This window comes from Sebastes umbrosus, chromosome 20, assembly GCF_015220745.1.
Source record: "Sebastes umbrosus isolate fSebUmb1 chromosome 20, fSebUmb1.pri, whole genome shotgun sequence".
Lineage (NCBI taxonomy): Eukaryota > Metazoa > Chordata > Actinopteri > Perciformes > Sebastidae > Sebastes > Sebastes umbrosus.
The window spans coordinates 1512242-1537098 of NC_051288.1; the positions used below are offsets into that span (position 1 = coordinate 1512242).

Below are 24857 nucleotides of genomic sequence, written 5' to 3' on the forward strand. Positions count from 1 at the left end.
CATCCCGCTGTTTGTATGGAGTCAGAGGGAGAAAGAGACGTTTCTATACTTTTGGAAGAAAAGATGAGAAAGATCCCACATGGTGGATGTGTTTGGCCTCTTTGTCCTTTGCTACAAGGCCAGTTTAAAGGCCGGGTGGCTGATCTGAAGAAACTAGCAAGAGGACACAAGGTTTTTTAAAAATGATCCAACCAAAAAAAAACAGCCCAGAGTTGTCAACTCTTCTCCAGTGAAAGTAGCTAGCAGCACCAGCTCCACAAGACCCTAAATCTAGAGAGAAAGTCACCATGTCATCAACACTGACAGTCTGTCCCTTCAGGCCTCCCTCCAAACACACTCCCCCAACATCATCATTATCAACGGTACACAACCAACATGGCTGCTGTTATGCCGGGATCAGACTACAGGATATCTTTGTCTTTGACGATGGTCACCATGTCAGATCTAACGATCACAGCACCATAAACTCTTGCAGTGTCTTGGTCGGTGACTGGCAAGACTACAGGTATGAGCACGACCAATCACGGCACGTCGTATTCAACGATCATGCGTGAGTTCAGACGCCATCGGGGAGGCGGTTGAAGCAACTGTCAATTAGGACCGGGATATGCCGGCATAGCTAGCATATCATAGCTAGCATATCATAGCTAGCATATCATGGTATGTCTACTCACCTGGTTGATGAAGGGCTTCCGCTATTTCTCGCCAACAATTGTCTTTTTTGACTCTTTCATGGTACTCCTCGACCAAACGTCAAACAGGCATTAGGGGGCTACAGTTGCCACAACTAAATGAATTTTCCGTCAGTTTGGTTGTCCCACCTGACAGCAGCAAACTCGCCATCCCTCCTCCTTTTCTCCATGTTTGTTTATTACCAAGTGACCTGACTGAGACTGCGAGCTGGAGAGAGCACCTGATTGGTCAACGCAAAGGAACGCGTCGTTGGAGATGTTCTAAAAATCTTGACCAACCCTGCCTTTAAAAGGGCTATATGTAAGAATGAGAAATTGCTTATTAACAGCGACACCTGTGGGCGTTAAGTCAACGACAGTCAGCGTCCTGTTGCTCGCACCTGTGCTCGCACCATCGAGCGAGCATCGGTCAAAACAGTGAGGCGACACATACAAGACTGAACGTGACTGACAGCTAAAACACAAAATCACTGTATATTTCACCTGTTTGGCAGGAATGTTAGCTTACCTGTCCTCTAGGAATTTTGCAAGCTCGGGTCCGTAAACGAAGATCCCTCCATAAACCAGAGTCCCGGCTGATGTTGATCCTAGTTCCCCCCCAACGACGGTCACATTCCTGTTTAGCAAGACGGGCTTCACTAGAGTCTGAGTTGTGGTGGTGGCTGGTCGTTTGTTGGCATTAGCAGACTCCATTTCTGATCAAGCGAAATTTCTAACCGAGCTGAAGACAGCAAAGGCACACGCGAGCGCTTTTAGGTTCGGTTACAACCTGTTCACACATTTGCAGTAAAAAAGCGTTAAAAACTTTTATATGTGTAAAAACTTACATACAGTCCCTTTAAGGTTACAACTTGATTTCGGAGGTAACGTAAGAATCATCATCAGACTAGTAAATTGAGATTTTGGATCCATTTGTATCGTCGTCATTTTGCATCATCCCTACGCGTGTTTTGTTGTGATTTACTGTGCTTGAGAGACCCCAGTCTTGACTGTAATTTTTGCATTGCATGATGATGCATGATGATGATGCATTGCATTGTGGGATTGGTAGCAGAAAATACTGTACATGCCATGGACACCACTTTTTAATTTTCATTGTGGGAATTTGTTGCGGGCCTCTTTAGAGCTTGGACGAGTATTAGTGTCAGGTTAGAGTAATTATTAAAATGGGCTATGCATTGTTGAAGGTTAAAGGTTAAAAGTCAGGGAATCAATATCGTCCTTACAGGCATGGTGATATAAAATACCCAGAAGTAAAGTCTTTTGTGAATGAGATGCACACCCGTGTGCACACACAGATGCGCCTACACACACCCAGGACAAATGGCCATTCTTTATGCTTTGCATGCTTAATATCACTCCTTCACTTCATGTCCCCCCAGCCAGAGTAATGGAATGATGAACAACATCAGCTCTTTGCCCTCAATTTACTCCATCAGAAATTAGAGCCCTTGTTATGCTGTAATAATCATTGCCGCTGCCTCCGATGAATGCCCCCCCGTTATTATACATATTCCAGTCAGGGAACAGGACGGCCATGCTCACTCATTACCCCCACAGACAAAATGCGGCGTGATTTATGGCCATGACCGAGGCGTTTGATTGCCTCTGCGTCTGCGGTGCCACTATCAGGAAATGAAGCTCACAGCAGAAATCCAATAAGGAGCACACAGTGCGCACTGAAGTTCTCATCATAATCGTGGCTATTTACAGATTGATATAGCTGTACCGAGCCCTGACATATTCTCTGTTCCCAGTCTCTCGCAGATGAATCAGCGTTTATCCTCATATTACACCCCCCCCCCACGCCTACATCTAACCCTCCTTCACCGCTACCTCTCTCCGTGTCTTATTGTCTGCTTGATATGGACAACGAATCACGCCTCTCATTCTGTTTACAACCTCAGAGCTTTGGGAGAATGTCTCAATCATATGCCTTTTAGCTGCTTTTGCTTATTTAAATTTCCATGACGTGAGCCCATTTTCACGCCTCGTGAAACCCATTTAATGGGAATACGAAACAATGTTACACCCTGGCGGGAAATGTACAAATAATTTTTTCTGTGATAATAACTTGTGTTTGATTGTGATCTCAGATTGTGTGCTTTGTGTTTGGTATTCCAGATACTCCGGCAGCCTGTACGAGACGTGGACAGAGACCGTGGGCGAGAGTTCTCAGTACAACCTCAGCCTGCCATTAATCAGCAGGGACCCGGCCACTCAGCTGATCTCAGTCAACTTCAACCCACAGGTTTGAGGAATAAAAACTGATCCCAGACAGGCTGCTAGATGTGTCACTGCTTATAATCCTTTTCGAACAGCCGTGGACAGGATCTGAGTGATTTATTAGTTTGGTGAAATATCTTCCAGTAAGTGTCGTACACCTGCCCGCAGCTGCACAATAGAGCATAAATCTTTAAATAAAGTTCATCTTTTTAATTAGTTGGGTCAGTATTTAAATTTTTCATTTAAAGGCAGTAACATTGGATCACGCTGCCCTGAAGAATCACTAACCTTAATCTCATTAATCTGACTTTATTGGAAGTTTTCTACCACCAACACAGGAACTCTAGTACTGAATATTCATGTTTAAAATATCTTTTTTACTGTGAAAATGGGCGTAAAGTTTTCTAACCCTTAAAGGGGAGATTTTTCTTGCGACGGTCGCACAGAATGCATGCTCATGGAGGATCTCTTGTTGGGTCTCTAGATTATAGAGTACGGTCTAGACCTGATCTATAAGAAAAATGTCTTGAGATAACTTCTGTTATGATTTGACGCCGTATAAAAATATATTGAATTGAATTGAAATGGATTAAAAGATAAAGATGTTGAACACTATTGGCAGCATGTACTGATAAAAACCGAAACTAACTAATAATTAAAGGTCCCATATTGTAAAAAGTGAGATTGTCATGTCTGTTATAGTATGAAGCAGGTTTAAGTGCTATATAAATACTGTGAAAGTATTGAAACGTTCAATATACGGAGAATTACGCACAGCCCGTATTCAGAAATTGTGCGTTTGAAACAAGTCGTCAGGATTTCTGTCCATTTGTGATCTCACAAATATACAATATTTAGATCATCACACGGTTTTAAAAGTAAACATTCCAAATGTTTCCCAGTTTATTTCCTGTTGCAGTGTATGTGAATGTCATCAGCTGACAGGAAGTAAACATGGACCCAAAGCTGTTGCCTAGCAACACAATTCCGTTGCAATTCCGTTGCAATTCCGTTGAAGTTGAAATGAGCTAAAACGGAGTGTTTCAGACAGAGGGTAAATACAAGCATATTCAGGCAGACAGTATGAGGAAAATAAAGTTTTTTTTTTAACATTACAGCATGTAAACATGTTCTAGTAGAAACACAAAATACAAGTATGAACCTGACAATGAGCACGATATGGGACCTTTAATAATTAGTTAGTATTATATACTAGAATTACTATTAGTTGTAACTGTCTTGATATGTCATCCAGTGCTTCTAATTTCCCTTCCGACCTCTTCCTAGCTGGCATCCGTGCTGAGGGAAGTGAAGTACTTGGAGGCCAGACAGACCGATGTCATCCCTGAAACCGCGGTGCAGATCTACACCACCAGGGGCCAGCTGTGGCAGTATGTGGCCAACCTGGAGCTCACCGTGGGCCGATATAACAAGGTTGGCTCAGCTTAGGCTAAAAGCAGATGAGACAGGCTATTACATGGTACATAAACTGATTCACAAAGATGTCACACAGATGATCCTGGTACTTTATCACTCGGCAGTCGAGCCATTTGGCTTCACGATCCACTGAGACACTCTCATAGGAATGAACGGGAGCCTCCAACGCTTTATCCAGTTCTCTTAATACATCTGTGGTTATAATGCCTCGTTTCTACATAGCTTTATGTACGTATGCGTGTCAACCGGAAGTCCATTAATTCCTATGGGAACATCAGTGATCTCCCATGTGTTTGTGAAACTCCTACGGTCCGTAATTTGCCCTGAGCACGTTGAAAAAAATTTAACTTTTGCGGCAGTTAATGGACAGACTGTATGCACTGAGCACCACTTCCTGTGGAATTAGCGAATTAATAAACTTATTGATGAATAAAATACAGTTATGTGAAAAGTTTGAGGGCATATTTAGCAGTTTTTAACTATTTTGTTAAAAGTCGTATGAACCACTAACGTATATACGTATATATATATATATATATGTATATATAAATATACTCTATGTTACACAGTAAGCATGCTACCAATGTTAGCTAAATATGCCATTGAACTTTTCACTTAGATAAAATGTAGCTAACGTTATAAATGTGACTCGTCTAGACTAGACGGTGAACAACAGACAGTAACTCATAGATATAAAAACACCATGTAGTAACTTCTCTCCCATGGTCTCTCTTTCCATCCGTAAACAGATTAATTTCCTTGCGTTGAACACTAGGGACGTAATCCGTAAACGGATTTAAGGACACAAAACAAACTGTGTGGAAGCGAGGCGTTATGCCTCCGTGCCAGCGATAGCCGTGGCCGGACACATTCTGTTTTTGGGTTGTCCGACCGTCTGTCTGTCTGTCTGTCTGTCTGGACCCATTCTGAATGCGATATCTCAGGAACGCCTTGGACGCAAGGACGAACTCAATAGATTTGTTTGGTGGTCAAAGGTCAAGGTCACTGTGCAGAATGACCCATTTCAGAATAATATATTATATTATTGTATTCTAATTATTATTGATGCATTAATGTGTTCATCACTTTATCATGTTGCAGCTGGTAAAGGTGGAGCTCATTTGAATAACTTTATATACTGCTGAGTAGTTTAATCTATGGCCTAATAAGACATCATCATTTATTTATGTTTTGCATGAATGATCTAAATCTACAAAAGCTGTCAGATAAATGTAGTGGAGTAAAAAGTACAGTAGTAGTAGCATAAAAATGGAAATACTCAAGGAAAGTACCTCTAAATTGTACTTAAGTACAGCACTTAAAGGTATGTACTTAGTTACATTCCAACACTGTGAATACTCGCGGTCCTCAGAGGATTTATCAGGATGACTTTGTTCCATCAGCCTTTAGTGCCACCCTCTGGTCTCATTTCAAACTTTTTACTTTGATATGAAAATCAACAGCTTAACATCTGTATACAAGATATCTGAAATCGGCTGGTTTACTCCACTAACCTCGCCACTCTCAGGACATATTTTGCATTGTTTGCTGCACTAGTGGTGAAGTCGTCTGTATAGATTTTTCATCCTTCCATCAGTCGTGGTGTTTAGAGAGCATTAGAGCCTCGTGGGGGCTGCTATCACGGCTGTAGAGGCTTATTCTGCTGTCTGATACTATTTCAGAAATGTCAAAATCACAGTATGGATCAGTAGCTCTTTACTCAACTGAACTACAGTGATTTCTGTGCATGCTAATAAAGAGACACATTTACATTTTATTCTGAGATTATGCTAACGATGATGTGCATCGTATGCGTATTCACTTAATGACTTCAATGAAAGAATTAGTACATAAAATGCTTCTCTTTGCACGGACACATAATTGTATTGTTGGTCTTAATGGGAACTGGGCATGGGGCAAAATGGCAATTTCAATAATGTGGAATGAAACGAGAGCAAACACTGATGTAATTAACTCAGCCTCACAGAGGACAGCTACCTCAATGAGATGATTACATTTAAAAAGCTCTTCATTGCTTCAGGTAGCTAAAAGTTCAAGTCCAATTAAGTCACGGCAACACGGAACGATCCAGAAACAATGACTTTAATGAGGACGACATCCCGTCCTGATGCTCCGGGCTCGGAAACGCCACACAAACGTTCTAATGAAATGATATTTCTGTACACACTTAATGAGAGCTGAAGATCACATCACATCTCTCTCTGTTTCCTGTTTCCGTCTCTCCCACTGTCTGGCTGCAGGTCATGCACTCTGTGCTCGATGTGGAGCATCCTCTGGTCCAGGGCCAGCTCAGGGACATCGACGCTCAGCTCAAAAAGGCAGAGGAGAGTCTGAACTGGAACAGCCAAGGTCAGGACACTAACTGAGAATCATCAGATACTCTGGATTGTTCAAAATAAGTAGTAATCAAGTAGGGGTGTATATAAAACCCGGAACACACCAGGAACGTCAGGAGCGTGTGGCGGCTGCGTTACCTGTTTTTTTTTTTTTTCGGCGTTTGTGTTAACACATAGCACCTCTCTTCTAGAGAATAGAGGTCTCACCTATTTTTGACGCGTGTCGCGTGCGTCTCACAGCAGCAACAGACAGTGAAGGTGATCTATTGACTGTATATTGACATCATACCAGCAACATTACTACAGTTTCGATGTCTATCTGTAGAATATGATACAGAGATGAAAAAAAGTAAAGACTTATTTTTAAATCAATATTTCCTGCTTTCATTTCGAAATAAAAAGCCCTCAAGTGTTTTTTCTGTAGAAAGAATTCCTTCATTTGTTAACACAAGGCTTTTATTTTGAAAATATGTGCCGGACAGTGTTCTAGAACATGCAGTGACTTGGAGAGCTCCATGAATGAATATAGTACGGATTTTAATTGTGGATTATTACTATTATTTACAAATTACCACACGTTTTTTAACCTTTCTTTGTCTAAAATAAATATAAATGATATTTATAATGAAATGAAATGGCCATTAAAAAGCAAACTCTATGTAGAAAGAAAGAGCTGACAGCAGCAGCAGCAGCAGAAACGCAGATGTTGTGAACACCTGATGCGTGAATCACACAGCCACCACGCCAAGCAGCCGCCACGCACTCTTGACGTTCCCTGTGTGTCCCGGGCGTAACGGTACACAGAAGTCACGGTGGTTCATACCTCGGTTTAGAATTCACGGTTTCAGTGCGAGTTTGGTCCAGCAGGGGAAAAAAAGGAATGCATAAGGATTTGTTTGTTTTCATTTATTTCGAACAGACAGTAGTAGAAGTGTCAAAGACAGACAAAGTCCTCCTGCTGGGGACGGAGGGAACATTTTTGCATTTTGAAACTATTTTCATTATAACAATAAGGAACATAGCAAACACTTTCTAACAGTTTCTTCCTCGTTCCGGTGGCACATGTGGGTGATGCCGTTAGCATGTTCGATGTGTTTCCATTCGTCTTATACACAGCTCTCTCTCCACTGCTGTCGTAGCTTAATTAATACAGTAATTCAAGCTTTACAATATACCTCTCATTTATCCATTCTAAGCTCATTCTAAACTGCAGGAGCAGTTTAAGGTTATGTGACTGTGAATCGTAGACAGCCCGCTCTATCTCCTGAGCCACAGCCATCCCAGTCTTGTCATTACCCTGAGGTTGCCAGGTGTGGTATTATTGTGCATGTGCAGTGACATATACCAGCGTGGGCTGTAGAGATGCTGTATAGAACTGTTGCATGGGCGTACGGATACACTGTTGTTCATCGAGAAATAGTTCTAGCAGTTCAGCATCTTACCCAAGGACACTTTGGCATGCTACCTAGAGTACCCAGGGATCAAACCGCCGACCTTCAGATTAGTGGACGACCCGCTCTACCTCTGAGCTGTAGCCGCCCCGCCATAAGAGTTTTCCCAAAATGCTGAACTATTCCTTAAAGTGGTAGTCTACACCATGGGTGATTTTTTGTTTATCTTTGACATCTTGAATGCTAAGTCACCAATTAGAGAGTTAGTCCAGCTCTGTGCCCTCTCGTTTCCTCTCTCTGTTCTTAAAGTCTGAGTGGCTGTCACTGCTACCATCCCAAAATACTGCTGTGGAAATGTTTGTGTTTAAACAGCAAATGTTCGAGCTATTTGAATATATACTGTGTATGTGTTTGCTTCTATATATTATAGGAGAGTATATGATGTAAAAAAATAACAATATATACAGTAGTTCTGAGATATGACATGAACAGAGAGGTTTGGAAACAAACATATAAAACAAGAGCAGGAGAGGCGTTCAATCTTTGATAAGCTTTGATTGACACTCTGCTGGCAGGCGTGGTGTTAGTTTCTCTGAGTCCAGGAGTCCCAGAAGAACGTAGCAGAAATGAGAAGAGTATTTATGGTACAACCGACTGTCTGTGGGGACAAACTCACATTCCCTCTGCAGAGCATACACCTCTACACTTATCTCTTTATGCTTTTGTCAGCTGTAGATTTATTTGGTGGAAGTAAATAGGTTGTCCATTTTCTCCGTACACCTTCTTGCCCTGACAAGCACCGGATTATTAAGTGAAAAATGCATTTGAAGTGAGTTTTCCACTTGTAGGGAAACACAGCATTCATTCCATTTTAGAACTGATAACAGGTTCTCTTGTATATTATCATTGTATGAAGTCCATTACTTTACCCCTCCAAGTTTCTGTAATGTCAGACAGGCTGTCACACTGATGTTCAATGCTGCATTTTATTGTTAAACCAGAAAAGTGCACTCAGTAGTCAACGACTGTAATGTTTGATTGAATCAATACAAACCACTATTGCCCCCCCCCCGTCTAGACGCTGTCCAGACTCAGACTCCAACACAAACTACACAGAAGCACCAAAACCTCTTGGTTGTATCTAGTGAAGCCCGTCTGTTAAACAGTGTTGGCCGCGGTCGGAGGACGCGGGGGAGACCGTAGCTTTGGTCTCCAGGACCGGAGTCTCTGCTGTACTCTGCTCCTCTGCTTGCCTTCGCTCACACACAGCACTCGTTCTCGCTCTTTCACTCCACCACACGTGCATGCACGCACACTCCACACTGCAGAAGAGTTAGTTTAGCTCTGAGAATATCTAGTGAATGTACAGTGGACGTTTGTGCAGAAATAACTGCTGCAGCTCCTCCAGACCAACAGAGGTTTCCCGTGTCTTACATAGTCCCTTTAAACATACTGTATGCATTAGCTGTGTTTTAGTCATTTTTTCATAGATGTTCTATTCTTCTGACCTCTAAACCACCATCTCCATCATCCATCACCCTCTAGGTATTTGGCAGTATATCCAGGAGGTGCGAGACTCCATCTGTGACCTGGAGAGCCGACTCCAGAGGACCAAGGACAACGTGGAGGAGATCCAGAGCTGCATGAGGTCCTGGGCCAGCCCCATGTTTGACAGGAAGGAGGTGCAAAAAAGACTCGCCGCTCAGCCTGGAGGACAGGGCTGAGAGGCTGGATAGGTTCTACAGTCTGATACGGTCCTCTGGAGAAAAGATCCACTTCCTGCTGAAGGTGATTAAAAAGGTTTCCTAGTGGCTGTGTGACATGTCACTCACATTTCATCATTCTACGAGGTCCAGATTGATCGGCACAGATAGGACCTTTTACAAACTATCGTTATTGGTGGAACCGTGTTCCGATAGCGGCCGACAGTTACGTAGCCGCCAGTCACGTGTGACGTACATCACCGTTTTGCATGGATTCTCCATACACATAATGAGGGCAAAATATCTGTGTGCATGTGATTAACTTCTGATCATAATCTAAACAACTGTTAAAGACCCCATGAAATGGGATGGCACACTTTAGGATCCTCTTTACCCCGGGAATGTTTACAATGCATTTAATAACGTGCAGGACGTGCAGCAGAAGTGATCCTGGCCAGTCATACCCCACAGAAACAGCACATCGCCCATTTATTTTATTTATTTATTTAGATACTTATTGCTTTGAGTTTGATCAGTTCCAGATTTATTGATTTATTTATTCAAATATTTATTACTTTGAGTTTAATCAGTTCCAGATTTATTGATTTATTTATTTATATATTTATTACTTTGAGTTTGATCAGTTCCAGATTTATTGATTTATTTATTCAAATATTTATTACTTTGAGTTTAATCAGTTCCAGATTTATTTATTTATTTATTATTACTTTGAGTTTGATCAGTTCCAGATTTATTTATTTATTTAATATTTATTACTTTAAGTTTTGATCCATATTTATTTAGATATTTATTACTTTGAGTTTGATCAGTTAGAGATTTATTTATTCATTTAGATATTTATTATTTTAAGTTGATCAGTCCCAGATTTATTTATTTATTTAGATATTTATTACTTTGAGTTTAATCAGTTAGAGATTTATTTATTCATTTAGATATTTATTATTTTAAGTTGATCAGTCCCAGATTTATTTATTTATTTAGATATTTATTACTTTGAGTTTGATCAGTTCCAGATGTATTTATTCATATAGGTATTACTTTGACTTAGATGTCAGTTCGTTATATAGTTCAGAATCAGAATCAGAATCAGAATCAGAATGGTGTTTATTGCCAGGTGTAAGAGGTATACACTAGGAATTTTCTTTGGCTTTGTTGGTGCAAGACAAACAGTATAATAACAAAAGAATAGATAAAACGTTCAAATAAAATAAGAATAAAATGTACAATTTACAAAATAAACTATAAACAAAAATAAACATGATATAAACAGATAGTGCAAATATTGAGAGTTTGTATTATAGTCAAAGATTGTCAACAATGTAAACATTTTTTTGTGGGGGTGGGGGTATTGGCCGATTGTCATGGGGTTTTTCCGTGGTCCAAACTATCGTTATTATATTGGTCTTCAAGAATCCCATATTGATCGACCTCCACTACGAGGTTATTATGAAGTCAGCGGCTTTGCTTTGAAATCTTTCCAGTGATTTCCAGATGTGGTCGAGATGATGATTGTCAGGCTTTGTCACGTCTTAGAGCAATCTGGAGCTGCTGGACGCCGAGCAGACCTCCGAGGAGTGGAAGGCCTACGTCGAGTACGTAGACGACATGATCATAGACGGATTCTTCAACAGCGTCGAGCGCTCTCTCAAGTTCTTCCTGGATAACACCGGTAGGACAAACGATACACAGAAAAATCACTAAAACTACTATTTGTTGTGATGTTAGTGGTGTTGCTGCTGTTGTCTCATAGCCAGAATGTTGCAGGAAACCAAAAATGTAATATCAAAAATCATCATCATCATCCAGCACTGACTTGGACAGCTTCCCAGCAACACGTCCTCAGGGGTTATGATGTCAATTGGGTGTCCGCCTGTCTTGGCTGTGGACATAAAATAGATCTGGACTTTGTTGCTGGCACGAGTTTTAGTCTACCAGTTTAGATAGACTGGATGCGGTTCAAGATGTGGTGGACTGTTGCCAGACTGCTGCTGTGTCCAGTTCTTCTTCTCCTCCCTTGCTCCACACGTTCTTTCTCTCCTACCCTCTTCTTCTTCTTCTTCTTCTTCTTCTTCTTCTCCCCCCCATTGTGTGGGTTCAAAACGTCTTCTCTGATTAGGAGTGAAGTGACTGGAGGACAGGCAGCTATGACAACAGTCAGCCATCCTCTGCAGGCTGAGGAATGAAACTTCACTACTTCCCTTCTTGCACTGTTTTCTTTAGCCTGAAAAACACAAGACCATCTTTTATGAAGAATTATATAACAGAATTATTTTTTTGAAAATTTGCCACAAACATTTTGGTTTAAAATTTTAAAATGATATCGACCCAATGGAGAATCCTGTCCCTCCATGTTCTAGCAGCTGCAATATAACATTATGTCTGGTAGATTATTAGCAGGGACCCCGAAACTCAGTGACTCGTTTTGGGAAATCATCTTTGTGTCTCGCACAAATCTACTGAGAAAATCCCTGAAATAAATGATAACCAAAGCAGAAATAACCTCTATGTTCTTATAAAGGCTCAATGGAATAGATGAATATAACCTCAACTCAAGGTCTACTTAGTCCCTTGTTCTGGAGCTTTTGGTCATATTGCTCAGTCCTTCATCAGCACATGAGGTTTATAATTTGGGGAACACATTCGCTGAAGGTTTTGAACAATGAATGAATAAATTAATGTAATATTTTGCAGAATTTCCAAAGTAACACAGACATTTCAGTTATTAAGACAAATCCATATGTTGTACTGTAGTAGTGTTAGTGTAATCCCTTCCTTTGGGTGCAGATCAGAGAGCGGTGGCGGCCCCTCTATTTGAGGCTCAGCTGGATCTGAAGGTTCCTGACATGGTGTTCGCTCCATCTCTGGAGTTTGGGGCAGGAGACGGTTTCTTTGAGCTGGTGGAGAGCCTCATCAACGATGTGTTCAGAATCTCCTCACTGGTGCCCCGCCTCGCCCAGCATAGCCCCTTCCCCCACTACCAGGTACTGATGCTTTGATGCAGCTTCAACATGTAGAACTTCAGTCTCTGAAATGCACATCACTGCCATCAACGTGTCCCCTCAGGCTGACATGGAGGACATGGCTGATCTGGCAGACATGCGTCATCTCCTAATGGAACGCGTGCAGGGTGTCATGGCGACGTGCTGCGATTTCCGCATCTCTCTGGAGCGCTACAGCTACCTGTATGTGGACGACAGGAAGGAATTCATGCGTCAGTTCCTTCTGTACGGCCACGTCATCACCGGCCAGGAGACGGAGGTTTACGCCGACGACGGCGTCTCAGAGAGCCCACCGACACTGGAGAACTTTAGAGAACAGGTGGACCGGTAGGTATAGGTGGAGTGGAGTGTGAGTGTCTGTTGTGTGTATCTGTGGTCATTTTTAGGATTTAGAATCAGTGGTTTTGTATTTGAGTGAAGGTTAAGTTAAGGTTGAAGAACAGTTGAAACAAGCATTAAGTTGAGCTTCCCCTAACCTGACTGAAACCTGTTTGCCATCATACTGTAGGTATGAAAAGATCTACGAAGAGGTGCAGGGTCTGGAGCCGGTGCACGTGTTCCACGGGTGGATGAGGGTGGATGGACGTAGCATGAAGAGTGCCTTGCTCAACATCATCAAAAAGTGGAGCTTCATGTTCAAACAGCACCTCATCGATCACGTCAACAACAGGTGAGGTACAACTTTACACAGTCTTATTTGGTCTGGTATGACCAGTAGCTCCTTGTTGCTAATGTTAGCAAGCTGCTGTGTAACTTTTCTGTACTCATGCTACTGGTAATCAATTAATGAATTAATGAATTAATGATTAATTAACATGAATAGTGAAAGTGCAAAGGGGTTTAAAACATCATGATAGAAGTATATGATGGTCATCCCATGCTCTATTATGTCTCATAAGTTGTTGTGGCAATTTTTGGGTTGATACCATTTGTTACACAGATTTGGTGCTAAATTTAAACATTTCTTTTACCACTGGAGAATTAATAAAAATGATCAATAATCCCTCCAAAATACCACATTAAGACACCAAGACCTTGAGGAACACCATAGAAAAAGACATGCTGTGATTTGGGAACAAAAACTTTTAGAATTTGCACTTCTGTTGTGTAAACTGCTCAGAAACCCCCTTATTGTCAATATAGCTAGGAAAGCCATCCATCCTCTGAATGCTCTAGGTCTCTAGTCTGATCCATCCATCCTCTGAATGCTCTAGGTCTCTAGTTTGATCCATCCATCCTCTGAATGCTCTAGGTCTCTAGTCTGATCCATTCATCCTCTGAATGCTCTAGGTCTCTAGTTTGATCCATCCATCCTCTGAATGCTCTAGATCTCTAGTTTGATCCATTCATCCTCTGAATGCTCTAGGTCTCTAGTTTGATCCATCCATCCTCTGAATGCTCTAGGTCTCTAGTTTGATCCATCCATCCTCTGAATGCTCTAGGTCTCTAGTTTGTGGCTGTAAAGTTTCATGAGGCTGTGATTATCCTAGAGGTCACCACAGGTCATTTTATACAGTGAGGTCAAGTTTAAAAAAATGGTCTCACTACAATGAACTGTCTTCTATGGGGACTAACATCATCACACATGAATACAGTTGGGCTCATGGATCATCAAGAGTCTCAGCTTTACAGTGATACCCAATATATCCAATTCCAAGACAGAAATATTCAAATACACCATTTCAGAATAGGCGAGAACAACACATCTATACTGCATGCAAAAAACTGCATGTGATTATCATAAAATGGGCATGTCTGTAAAGGGGAGACTCGTGGGTACCCATAGAACCCATTTTCATTCACATATCTTGAGGTCAGAGGTCAAGGGACCAGTTTTTCCTTGTATGTTCTTCGTAGCGTTATTTAGCGTTCCTCCCGACATGCTAGCATGACCTGGTTGGTACCAAATGGATTCTTTAGGTTTTGTAGTTCAGATACCAGCAACTTGACTCTAGCTAAAACTGAGCCTGCTACAGCCCCTGAAAAACGTAAAGCTGTCCGAGGCCGCCGGCCCCCTGAAGGCTATGGAAGAGGTTAATGATCATTGTCATCCATCCCCAGTCTGTCAGATCTGGAGAAGTTTATCAGTGTGGCTGAGGCTGGCCTGAGCCAGCGGGTGGAGGAGGGTGACTATGGCGGTCTGGTGGGGGTCCTGGGTCACCTGCTGGCTGTTAAGGAAAGACAAAAACACCACAGACGCCATGTTTGAGCCCCTGCAGCAAACCATCGCTCTGCTGAAGGTCTACGAACAGGAGCTGCCTGACGTGGTCTACAGACAGTTGGAGGTTAGGACTGATGTTCAGTCGCTGACGCTCTTTTTTCACGAGCAAACATTCTTTCTCCGGTTTCTTTCATAGTGTTGTCCATCTCCGTTCTGTGCTCTTCCCAAATCATCATCTGTCACTCCTGCCCTCCCTCCTTGCTTTGACCTCCCTCTCTCTCTCTATATCTATCTGTTTACCTGCAGGAGTTGCCAGAAAAGTGGAAAAATGTGAAAAAGCAGGCTGTGTTAGTTAAACAGCAGGTGGCGCCTCTGCAGGCCATCGAGGTGGCCAGCCTGCGTCGGAAATGTGCTTCGTTCGACGTGGAGCAGCACACCTTCAGGGAGCAGTTCCGCAGCAACGGGCCCTTCAGGTAGAATAAATATTGGCTGTTAAGCCTCTGAGATTTTGTTTGGGACCACTTTACTTAACAGCTCCATGTATCATTTACAAGCAGTATATAAACATTGAATACATGGTTTATTAAACACTCTAGTGTAGTTGTTAGCAGATATGAGGACACTTATTAATATGGACTATAACTCCTTGTATAAATCATTCTGTAACTGATTACACCTTGGAGAATGTAAGTATGTCACCTTTCTGCCTCCTCACCTGATAATAGTGTTATCTCAAGGCTCTAGCATCCGACAAGGCTAATTGAATCTTAACATAATGATAATTAATTCATAGGTAGAGATGCTTCGTCATAATGTCTAATTGTCAGATTAGTTATGTGTGTAATCGGTCTCTTAATAACCTGGTGATTATTTTCCCATTAATGCCATGGAAGTCATTGTTAATTGTCACAGTGTGCAGTTAGCGCTGGAGACTCTGGTCTGGTTATGCTGCCGCCAAGTCGGGCTTGGCAAACTGCAGCCCTTCATTACCTAAACACAGCCTGATTTATACTGGGCTTCTGCAAATGTGTGTGTGTGTGTGTTGATGGGCGCCTGTGTGTGATCATGCATTCGTCCAGGTTTGACAGCGAGAGCCCCTACCAGATGTTGGACGCATTCCACCGGCAGATCCAGGAGCGGGAGGCAGTGATGGCCTCCCTGGTGGAGTCTGCCAGCTTATTCGAGGTCACCGTCTCCGAGTACAAACAGCTCCGACAGTGCAGGTGAAGCCCAAAGACGGAAGGAAGGAAAATACCACAAGCACGTGCCAAATTCGAAACTAATGAGCCGTTATAGCAAGAGATGCTCTTTTACGCTCCCAGTCAGTATCTGAGGGGTTCCAGTTTTCATGCTGATTTAATTCACTTTGTCCTCTCTCTACTCCGTCCCCGAGGCGTGAGGTGGGCCTGCTGAAGGAGCTGTGGGACATGATCACCGTGGTGGAATCCAGCATGGCGGCATGGAGGATGACTCCCTGGAGAGACATCCATGTGGAGGACATGGAGCTGGAGTGCAAACGTTTCTCTAAAGATATACGGGGGCTGGATAAAGAGGTGAGGGAAGAGGATAGAGCACGGTATTTAGTTTAAAAAGATGGATAGGAAAATAAATCTTGAATAACTGATATAAATATGTAACTTTCAATTGCATTTGACCGTTTGCTTATCCCCTCCCATGAACAGTGATTTTCCCATCAAAGCATTAGCCAAGCTTAGGATTTCTCCACGTGTTGAAACGGTGTGCAGTGGGCTGTAGTAGGAGTAACAGAGTAAGGTTATTATGGAGTTTTTCCCCAATGATGCCAAAAACATTCTGCCTATAAAAGGGGGGTGTCAAAACCAAAAACACAAGAGCAAACATGTAAGAAATGGATTAAACGTAATGGGTTTAACTGCTCTCACGTAATCTGCAACTGATAGCATGTAGCCTATGGCTAACTATCTTATAAATTCCTACAGTAGTAACACTACGTTACTTCCAAAGCCAAGGAGTGTATCAGTAACTAACTACATTAGTTTGAAGCCCTGTTCATAATAGAAATCGGTGTGGAAGCAGTGTCAATTTAAAAATGTTCAAGTCCAGAAAGTGTCAGTTTGTCGTAGTATCATATAGTTTAGTGTGAAACCGCTCAGTGAACTACATCTCTCATCTCTCACAATATACGTCACCAACACTAGCTAGCTAGCTAACTTAGCTATGTTCCACACACAGATGAATCGTTATCTGACTTGATGTGTTTTATCAGAGACTCCTGCTCTTTATATCAGTCAGGAAGAGAAAGAAGGTGCTCTTCTAATGACGTATTTTCACAGTCTTGATACTTGAACAGTTTAACAACAAACTGAGACTTTCTGGATTTACAAAATTATGTTTTAAATGTACAAACACCAGATGTGTGATTCATGGAGAAATTCATATGGGATCAAAATAACATTTATCCCTCTCCGTTCACTACTGTTCATAGTTTTTCTGAAATAAGGTCACATGGTCCAAAGGAAGGGGCGGGACTTCAGCTCTCTTAAGTTTTCTCTTAGGCTGTATTCGAAACCGCATACTATACTAGTAGTACGTACTGATTTGGCCAAAATGTAGTATGTAGTATGTAGTATGCGAACAAAAGCAAAATCTACAGTATGCCAAAAATACCCGGATGACGTACTGATTTGGAAAAATTCTCCAGTATGCATCGGACCAGTCTATCTCGCCTACTGTATCCCACAATGCAAAGCGCCGGAACAGCACAGGCTACGGGTACAAAAACAGCAGCCAAAAGCTGCTCGTTTTTTACGTTTTTTGTAGCTATTTCATCACTAAATTCACTTCTGAAAGTTTTTGAGGCGAGAAATCAACTGTGTAGATTATTAATATCGGCAGTTTTACGAAGTTAGATGGCGAATCGAACATTTGTTCCACCGTTGTCGGAGTTTAGAAGCTCCACAGAATACCGTGACAGCCAGCGAGCGCCTGCCCGGGTCGCTGCCAGCAAGCCGGGTAGTCACGCTCAGAGACCGCTATGAGCTGCTGGAGCTCACTCCGGTCTCGTAGACAAGAGGCTTTTATTTCCTTGTTGACGGATAGTTTGTTTAAATATCACAACACAGATGTCCATTATAAATTAACAGGAACCTGTGATTATCTGCCTTTTTTCGAATTAAAAAGCTCCACAATCGCCCGCGGGTGTAGCTCGCTGGAGAGCCGGCCAGTGACGCTCACAGAGCGGCTGCAGAGCAGCAGAGTGGCGAGGGAAAGAGCAGCTTCTGACGGGTCAGAGAGATTCCTGCTGAGACAACATGACACTTTTTTAACATTTCTCTAATATCTGGAGGGAGATCAGTCCTTTTGCTGTAACTGAAAAAGCAGTTTGAGTAAAGTAAATGTTGTGGATGAATATTTCATATTTCCCATCTCTCCTCGTTGATGATCCTGTTTGTCGGACTTCTTTATGAGCTGTCAGAATAAATAGTTTAAACCTGCAGTATCTTATAAAGTAAACAAGCAGAACATAAACAACAAAATCAAAGTTGTATTTTTTGATAATATTGTAATAGTGGTACAAGTTAGTTTTTTTGTCCTGTGCTTTAAGAGCTGGTTTGAAGGCTTAAGCCTCGTCTAGCATACTGCTAAATACATCACTTTAACTGTCACATACTGCGTACTACTCAGGAACGCAGTATGCAGTATGTACTGCATACTGCATACTGCGCTCCTGAGTAGTATGCAGTATGCGGTTTCGAATACAGCCTTAGTTTAAACCAGCTCCAGCTGCTTTATCCAAGATTGATAATTACTATTTGCTAAACACATCAGTCACTCTAACTCCTCCTAGAATCCTTCTTCTAAGTTAAAAGTGAAAACATACAGTTTGAATAGATGAATAGGTGAGCTAAGCATCCACACAGTGTTACGTTAGAATGAAATAACAGTCTTACATTGTTCTTATCATACTGACCATTAGCTTAAATAGCTAGCTAGTTACAGCTAATAAAGTCTGTCAGTGGTCAGTAGTTATTTCAGCCATCCAAGTTGACGGTTGCTGGCTAGAAATGTTAAGCTGCTTTTGTCCACGTCTGTCTGAAATCTAAGACCCACTGTTTCAAAAACGATGAATAATATCAAGGAGTGATGCTGCCCCCATTATCACTGTAAACTGCATTTCTGCCATGCACGCTTGTCAGGCGTAGCAACAGTAAACAAGGAGGTCTGGGCTTAGCCAACGATCGTTTGGGAGTTCAGTGCCTTGCTCAAAGGCAAATAGTTTGATAGAGAATCTGTATTTACTATCAGCTGCTGCTGGGAGTTACAGGCCCTTGAGCAAGGCTGGGAAGCACTGAATGTGTGTCAGTACATGAATGTCAACTTCACTGGAATAAATAAAAGCCTGGAGCTGCCTCGTCTCCGTCAGAAGCCCTTGTACTGATTCCCGCCTTTGTGTCTGGCAGGTTCGAGCGTGGGAGGCGTTCACAGGCTTGGACAGCAGAGTAAAGAACCTCCTCATCTCCCTCCGGGCCGTGGCGGAGCTCCAGAACCCGGCCATACGAGCCCGACACTGGCATCAGCTGATGGCTGCTACTGGAGTCCGCTTCACCATGGACGAGGTTCCCAATTTAGATATTAAAACAATTAGAACATACTGCAGATTTAGTTCTGTATTCATGAACTGAATATTTACTACAGTTTCTATTTTAACTTTCTGTCCCAGCTCTGTCTGCATCCTCACTGGGCCTGTTTTGCTAACCCGCGCCACCCATAGGAAAGGAAAGTAGATGCAGCTATCTACGGGGAAAGACAGTAAAACCTGCTGCGATTTGAATCCTTTACAACCTGCCTCGCTTTTGAGGGTGGTCCGCTGAAATAATAAAACATTTGACTATTTTTTATCTTTAGACTTTTGCAATAAAATTGGACATAAAGTTTTGAAGGATTTCTATGTTGTTGGCCTGCTTTATAGGTAAGGAGACTCCATATGTCCAGGCATTGTACCTAGAATAGTTTTACAACAGGCATTCCTTTTGAATATGCCCCCAGTGATGAAAAAGTTGAGATTGTAAACTATCGATATTACATGCTCATATTCATGTGACTTTTCACAGCACTGTCCTGAGCTGAACGACGAACCGTTTTCACATAATTAACCGTGTCTTGGTTACACAGGCTGCAGCCAGTGAAAGTTTGAAGTTGATTTGATTTCTGTGGCTACAAAACTGGCTGGCAGAAATGTACTCAGCTGTAGCTAATTAATGTTAATTCTTTGAGTTGGCCAAACAAAAACTCCACATCACGTTGTTGTTTTAAGCGGATCACCTTGAAAAGCTCTGAATTGAGACGTCAGGATTTGGGCGTGTGAAGCAGCTCGTCCTGTCAGTCTGGGAAGCTATCGCAGCTTCAGCAGCTTCAGCAGCTTCAGTGCAGAGCTGTCAACAATATCAGCTGTCAGTCATATATAAAAACTTAACAAAAACATAGATGGCCAACTATTAAGCTGTTGAATGTCATGCTTATTTTGTATTCTTTGGAGTAGTTACTAATGTAATATCTTAATAATAATCCTCCCGCGGTCAGGAGGCTGAGGCAGGAAAAGCCAACACTAGGATCAGCATTGATTCATGGAGAGACCTTCGTCTGGTCAGCTAACATTACTGCCGAGCAGCTGAAATAAGATAAGATAAGATAAGATAAGATATATAAATATAGAGTGATATTGTGCTTTTAGCTGACGTGTGTCGCCTCACTGTTTTGAGCGATGCTCGTTCATGTCTATGTAGAGCAAGCACAAGTGCGAGCAACAGGAAGCTGACTTTCGTTGACTTCACGGCCACAGGTGTCGCTGTTAACAAGCATTTCTGATTCTTACAAACAGTCCCTTTAAACCACAATATTTTCCTTAAACTCAATGTTCAAAAGTCAATGCCTATGAAAGAGGCTGGGACACGATCTTGATCTCTGGGGTATAACACATGCACGGTGTAACTGGAGCTGCGGTCGTGCGTTGCTATTGGCTCAATTTCGGCGAGCGCAGACCAGATTTTACATTTGCTGTACCATAAAGATGTGACGTGTGACCTCTCCTCTTTTTACCCTGCTTGCTGCGGGTGGAAGAGGTTAATGCCTGGATACTGCCACTTGCAGGCGGCGAGTGTTACCGCTGCAGTAATTGTCATCGCCTGCAGGTGAAACAGGTGTTGCAGAAGCACTTCATTTCCTTGCTTGTGGGTGATGCAAGTTGGAGGGAAACTGCAGGTGTGAACCCCTCCCTCACTGCAGCTCTGCAGTTTGATTATAATGGCTGCTTTCTACTGCTTCACATTAATCACACTGTGTCTCCTTGTTGAACTGAAACCAGCGATCACAGCTGGTGCTCACCAGTAATATGCTACTAATGTTATCGTTTATGATATAGTGTGGCTCAGATGAATTGTGTTTTCTCTGAGCAGGAGACCACTCTGGCTGACCTGCTGCAGCTGAACCTGCACTGCTTTGAAGACGAGGTGAGAGGGATTGTGGACAAGGCTGTTAAAGAGATGGGAATGGAGAAAGTCCTCTCTGAGCTCAACTCCACATGGACAGGTACAGGAAGTACCAGACAGTCCTTTAGTCTGTGGTAGCACTCTTTCAACATGAGAGTTTTTCATCCTGCCATCCAGAGTTTATGACCCTATTGATGGAGTGTATCGATCCCGTCCAGGTATGCAGTTCCAGTACGAGCCCCACCACCGGACCCGGGTGCCTCTGCTGCGCACGGACGAGGAGCTGATCGAGACGCTGGAAGACAACCAGGTGCAGCTGCAGAACCTCATGTCGTCCAAGTACATCGCCCACTTCCTGGATGAGGTGTCGTCGTGGCAGAGCAAGCTGTCCGTGGCGGACTCTGTCATCTCCATCTGGTTCGAGGTGCAGCGGACATGGACCCACCTGGAGAGCATCTTCATCGGCTCAGAGGACATCCGCTCACAGCTGCCTGAGGTGACACACTGAACAGATAGAATCACACTCAAGTCAAGTCAATTTTATTTGTATAGCACAATGTCACAAATCACGAATTTGCCTCAGGGGGCTTTGAATCCCATTCATGCAAACACAGTTAATTATAGCTCTGTAGGTATACATTACATCACTGACAAGCTCATATGCATGCAGGCCTTGACCTGCGCCCTTGTCGTTGCCATATGAAGCCATATGTTAATTAAGAATGCATTAATTGGCTCATACTCCTAGTTTAGGAGCTGAGATTATGCACCTTTTTAATTGCTCTCATAACATCGGGGCTGTGCTTAAACCCAGATGTTTGCTATTAAACCTCTGATTCCATCCTCTCTCTTTTGGGAACATAAATCCCCTGGCCGGGCTCCCTTGTGAAATCCTCTACAGGACTCCGGGCGCTTCGACGGGATTGATGCCGATTTCAAAGAGCTCGCAAATGCCGTGCATCAAACGCCCAACGTAGTGGAGGCCACCAATAAACCGGGCCTGTTTGGTAAACTGGAGGACATCCAGAGCAGGTGAGAGTTCTCTGTTTCTACTCCTTATGTCTGTTATCAGGAGCACTCTTGTACTGTACGGGGGATTAAACTTCTCACACACGGATGCACACACTGACTCACTCTGTATTTCTCTGCAGGCTGTCTCTATGTGAAAAAGCTCTGGCAGAATACCTGGACACTAAGCGCCTCGCCTTCCCAAGATTTTACTTCATCTCTTCAGCTGATCTGCTGGACATCCTGTCCAACGGGACCAACCCACACCAGGTGGCTCCACTAATTTTTGCTAGAGGGGGTAGCAATGCATTTTATGCTTCAGTCTGTTCAATCAGAAAAAAAACTAAAAAAAAAACTAAAAAAAAAACTTTTGCGCCATGCGTAGCACTTTTTATAAGTTGCTTTTTAACAGTTTTCCTGAACCATTTTCGACTGCACCATTTAGCTCCTCTGCTGAGTGCTGTTGACTTCTGTAGTACCCGCAGTGTCCACACGGGGGCAATGTCACTCGCAGTTTTTTTGCAGCCTGCTCCAACCTCCATCATCAGGACATTGTCTTATGCATTTCCACCACGGAGAAATAAATCAGCGTTAAGCACAACTTGCCACTAAATCTCTCTAAAGAGGAAGTTAGCAGGCATGCTGCAGAACATGGGTCCTGCCCTTTTATAAATGAGTCTAAAAAACAGTAATGAAACGTTATTTATTTGCGCGGCAGCACAGAAAATACCAGTCAGACCGTGAGCTGAGTGTAAATCGAGCCCGAACTGAATGTGCCTGTTTTGTTTGCTCAGGTCCAGAAGCATCTGTCTAAGCTGTTTGACAACACGGCTAAGATGCAATTTGAAGCAGATGGAGAGGGGAATCCTTCTAAGACTGGTCTGGGCATGTACAGCAAAGAGGAGGAGTATGTCCCCTTTAATCAGCCCTGTGACTGCACTGGACAGGTAAAATACACCCACAATCATTTATTCACGTCTGAAATTGTGGAACCATAACTTGTGTAGGTTGAGCTAAATGCCAAAGACATTTATTATCTTCATTGGACTTCCTGCTGACAGTGGCACTACAGCTGTCTGTAGATGGATGTAATAGATGAGGAAATTCACTTACCTGCCCCTTTTCTGTAATGGAAGAATATATATATCAAATATAGATATCACAACCCACAATAAAGGAGACAAATGGAATTGAGTCTGTCGTTGCCCTGGGGTTTTGCATATCAAAGCCCATAAATCCATTAATTTTCCATTACATCCCATAGTATTTGCCTGACTCCACTTCCACGCTAATGCTTATTAATGACCTCATTAGGGTCCATTGATAAGAGAGCCCGTCGGTGCTCATGTGACACACATCGCATTACATTTATTCACAGGCCCGTCTTTGTGTTTTGGTGTGTTTTGTTTAAGGTGGAGGTGTGGCTGAACCGAGTCCTGGACAGCATGCGCTCCACGGTTCGACATGAGATGACCGAGGCGGTGGCGGCCTACGAGGACAAACCCAGAGAGCAGTGGCTGTTTGACTATCCGGCTCAGGTAAACAGGCTCACTAGGATGTATGTAGAGATTTAACTGACGACGCTCACTCTGGAGGGATTTTTCCCGTTAGTCACTTTATCCAACATCTGATGGATTAGTAGCATAATCATGTCTATGCCTCTCATAGATATTGCAGTCCAGTGCACACAGGCACTAATGCTTTACATACACAGTTTGCAGCCAGACTCTGTTGAGCATTTTGAACAGCGAGAAAGAGGAGGGGAGGAAGTGAGAACAAATATGTGTGATAATGGAACACATAATGGTCCATACCTGGAAATGCTGTTTTTCTAAAAGTATCTGATGCTCTGACATCACTCACTCTGCTGTCTGAACATTTCAGCGCACAGAGAGCAGCAATAAGGAAAACAGATTCAGGACAGTGGGGCAGTGTTGGCCTAAAGATTAGAGAAGCCCCTCCCTCATTACCACCACTGAGGTGTCCTTGAGCAAGGCCCTTAACCCCTACCGCTCCAGTGGAGCTGCTCAGTGGCCAGCAGATCAGACTGTGGTTGTACTGGGCAGCTTCCAGGTGTGAATGTGTAACTGTGTGAATGAGATCAGGGCGTTCCTGAAAAAGAAAGCATTGCTCTCAGTGAACCTCCCCATTAATAAATAAAGGTAAAAACAAAAAAAAGATGACTTAAGATCAATAGTGTTTACTTTAGAAATCCTCCTGACTTCTCCTGACTGCTCCTCCTGACTGCTCCTGACTGCTCCTGACTGCTCCTCCTGACTGCTCCTGAATGCTCCTGACTGCTCCTGACTGCTCCTCCTGACTGCTCCTCCTGACTGCTCCTCCTGACTGCTCCTGACTCCTCCTGACTGCTCCTGACTGCTCCTCCTGACTGCTCCTC

At 42.9% G+C, this 24857-nt stretch overlaps 1 protein-coding gene across 1 annotated transcript in view; it reads left to right on the plus strand.

Annotated features, from left to right (window-relative positions):
• dnah9 (dynein, axonemal, heavy chain 9) overlaps window positions 1–24857 on the plus strand; it is a 179667-nt gene that overhangs the window by 13949 nt on the left and 140861 nt on the right. The window contains 21 exon segments of the mRNA XM_037754464.1: window positions 2817–2943; window positions 4206–4352; window positions 6617–6725; window positions 9649–9785; window positions 9787–9891; window positions 11361–11496; window positions 12612–12808; window positions 12891–13153; window positions 13335–13496; window positions 14888–15011; window positions 15013–15111; window positions 15294–15460; window positions 16067–16210; window positions 16381–16540; window positions 19427–19582; window positions 21419–21551; window positions 21670–21947; window positions 22353–22483; window positions 22603–22729; window positions 23254–23406; window positions 23872–23997. Coding sequence (XP_037610392.1) covers window positions 2817–2943; window positions 4206–4352; window positions 6617–6725; window positions 9649–9785; window positions 9787–9891; window positions 11361–11496; window positions 12612–12808; window positions 12891–13153; window positions 13335–13496; window positions 14888–15011; window positions 15013–15111; window positions 15294–15460; window positions 16067–16210; window positions 16381–16540; window positions 19427–19582; window positions 21419–21551; window positions 21670–21947; window positions 22353–22483; window positions 22603–22729; window positions 23254–23406; window positions 23872–23997 — 3181 coding nt within the window.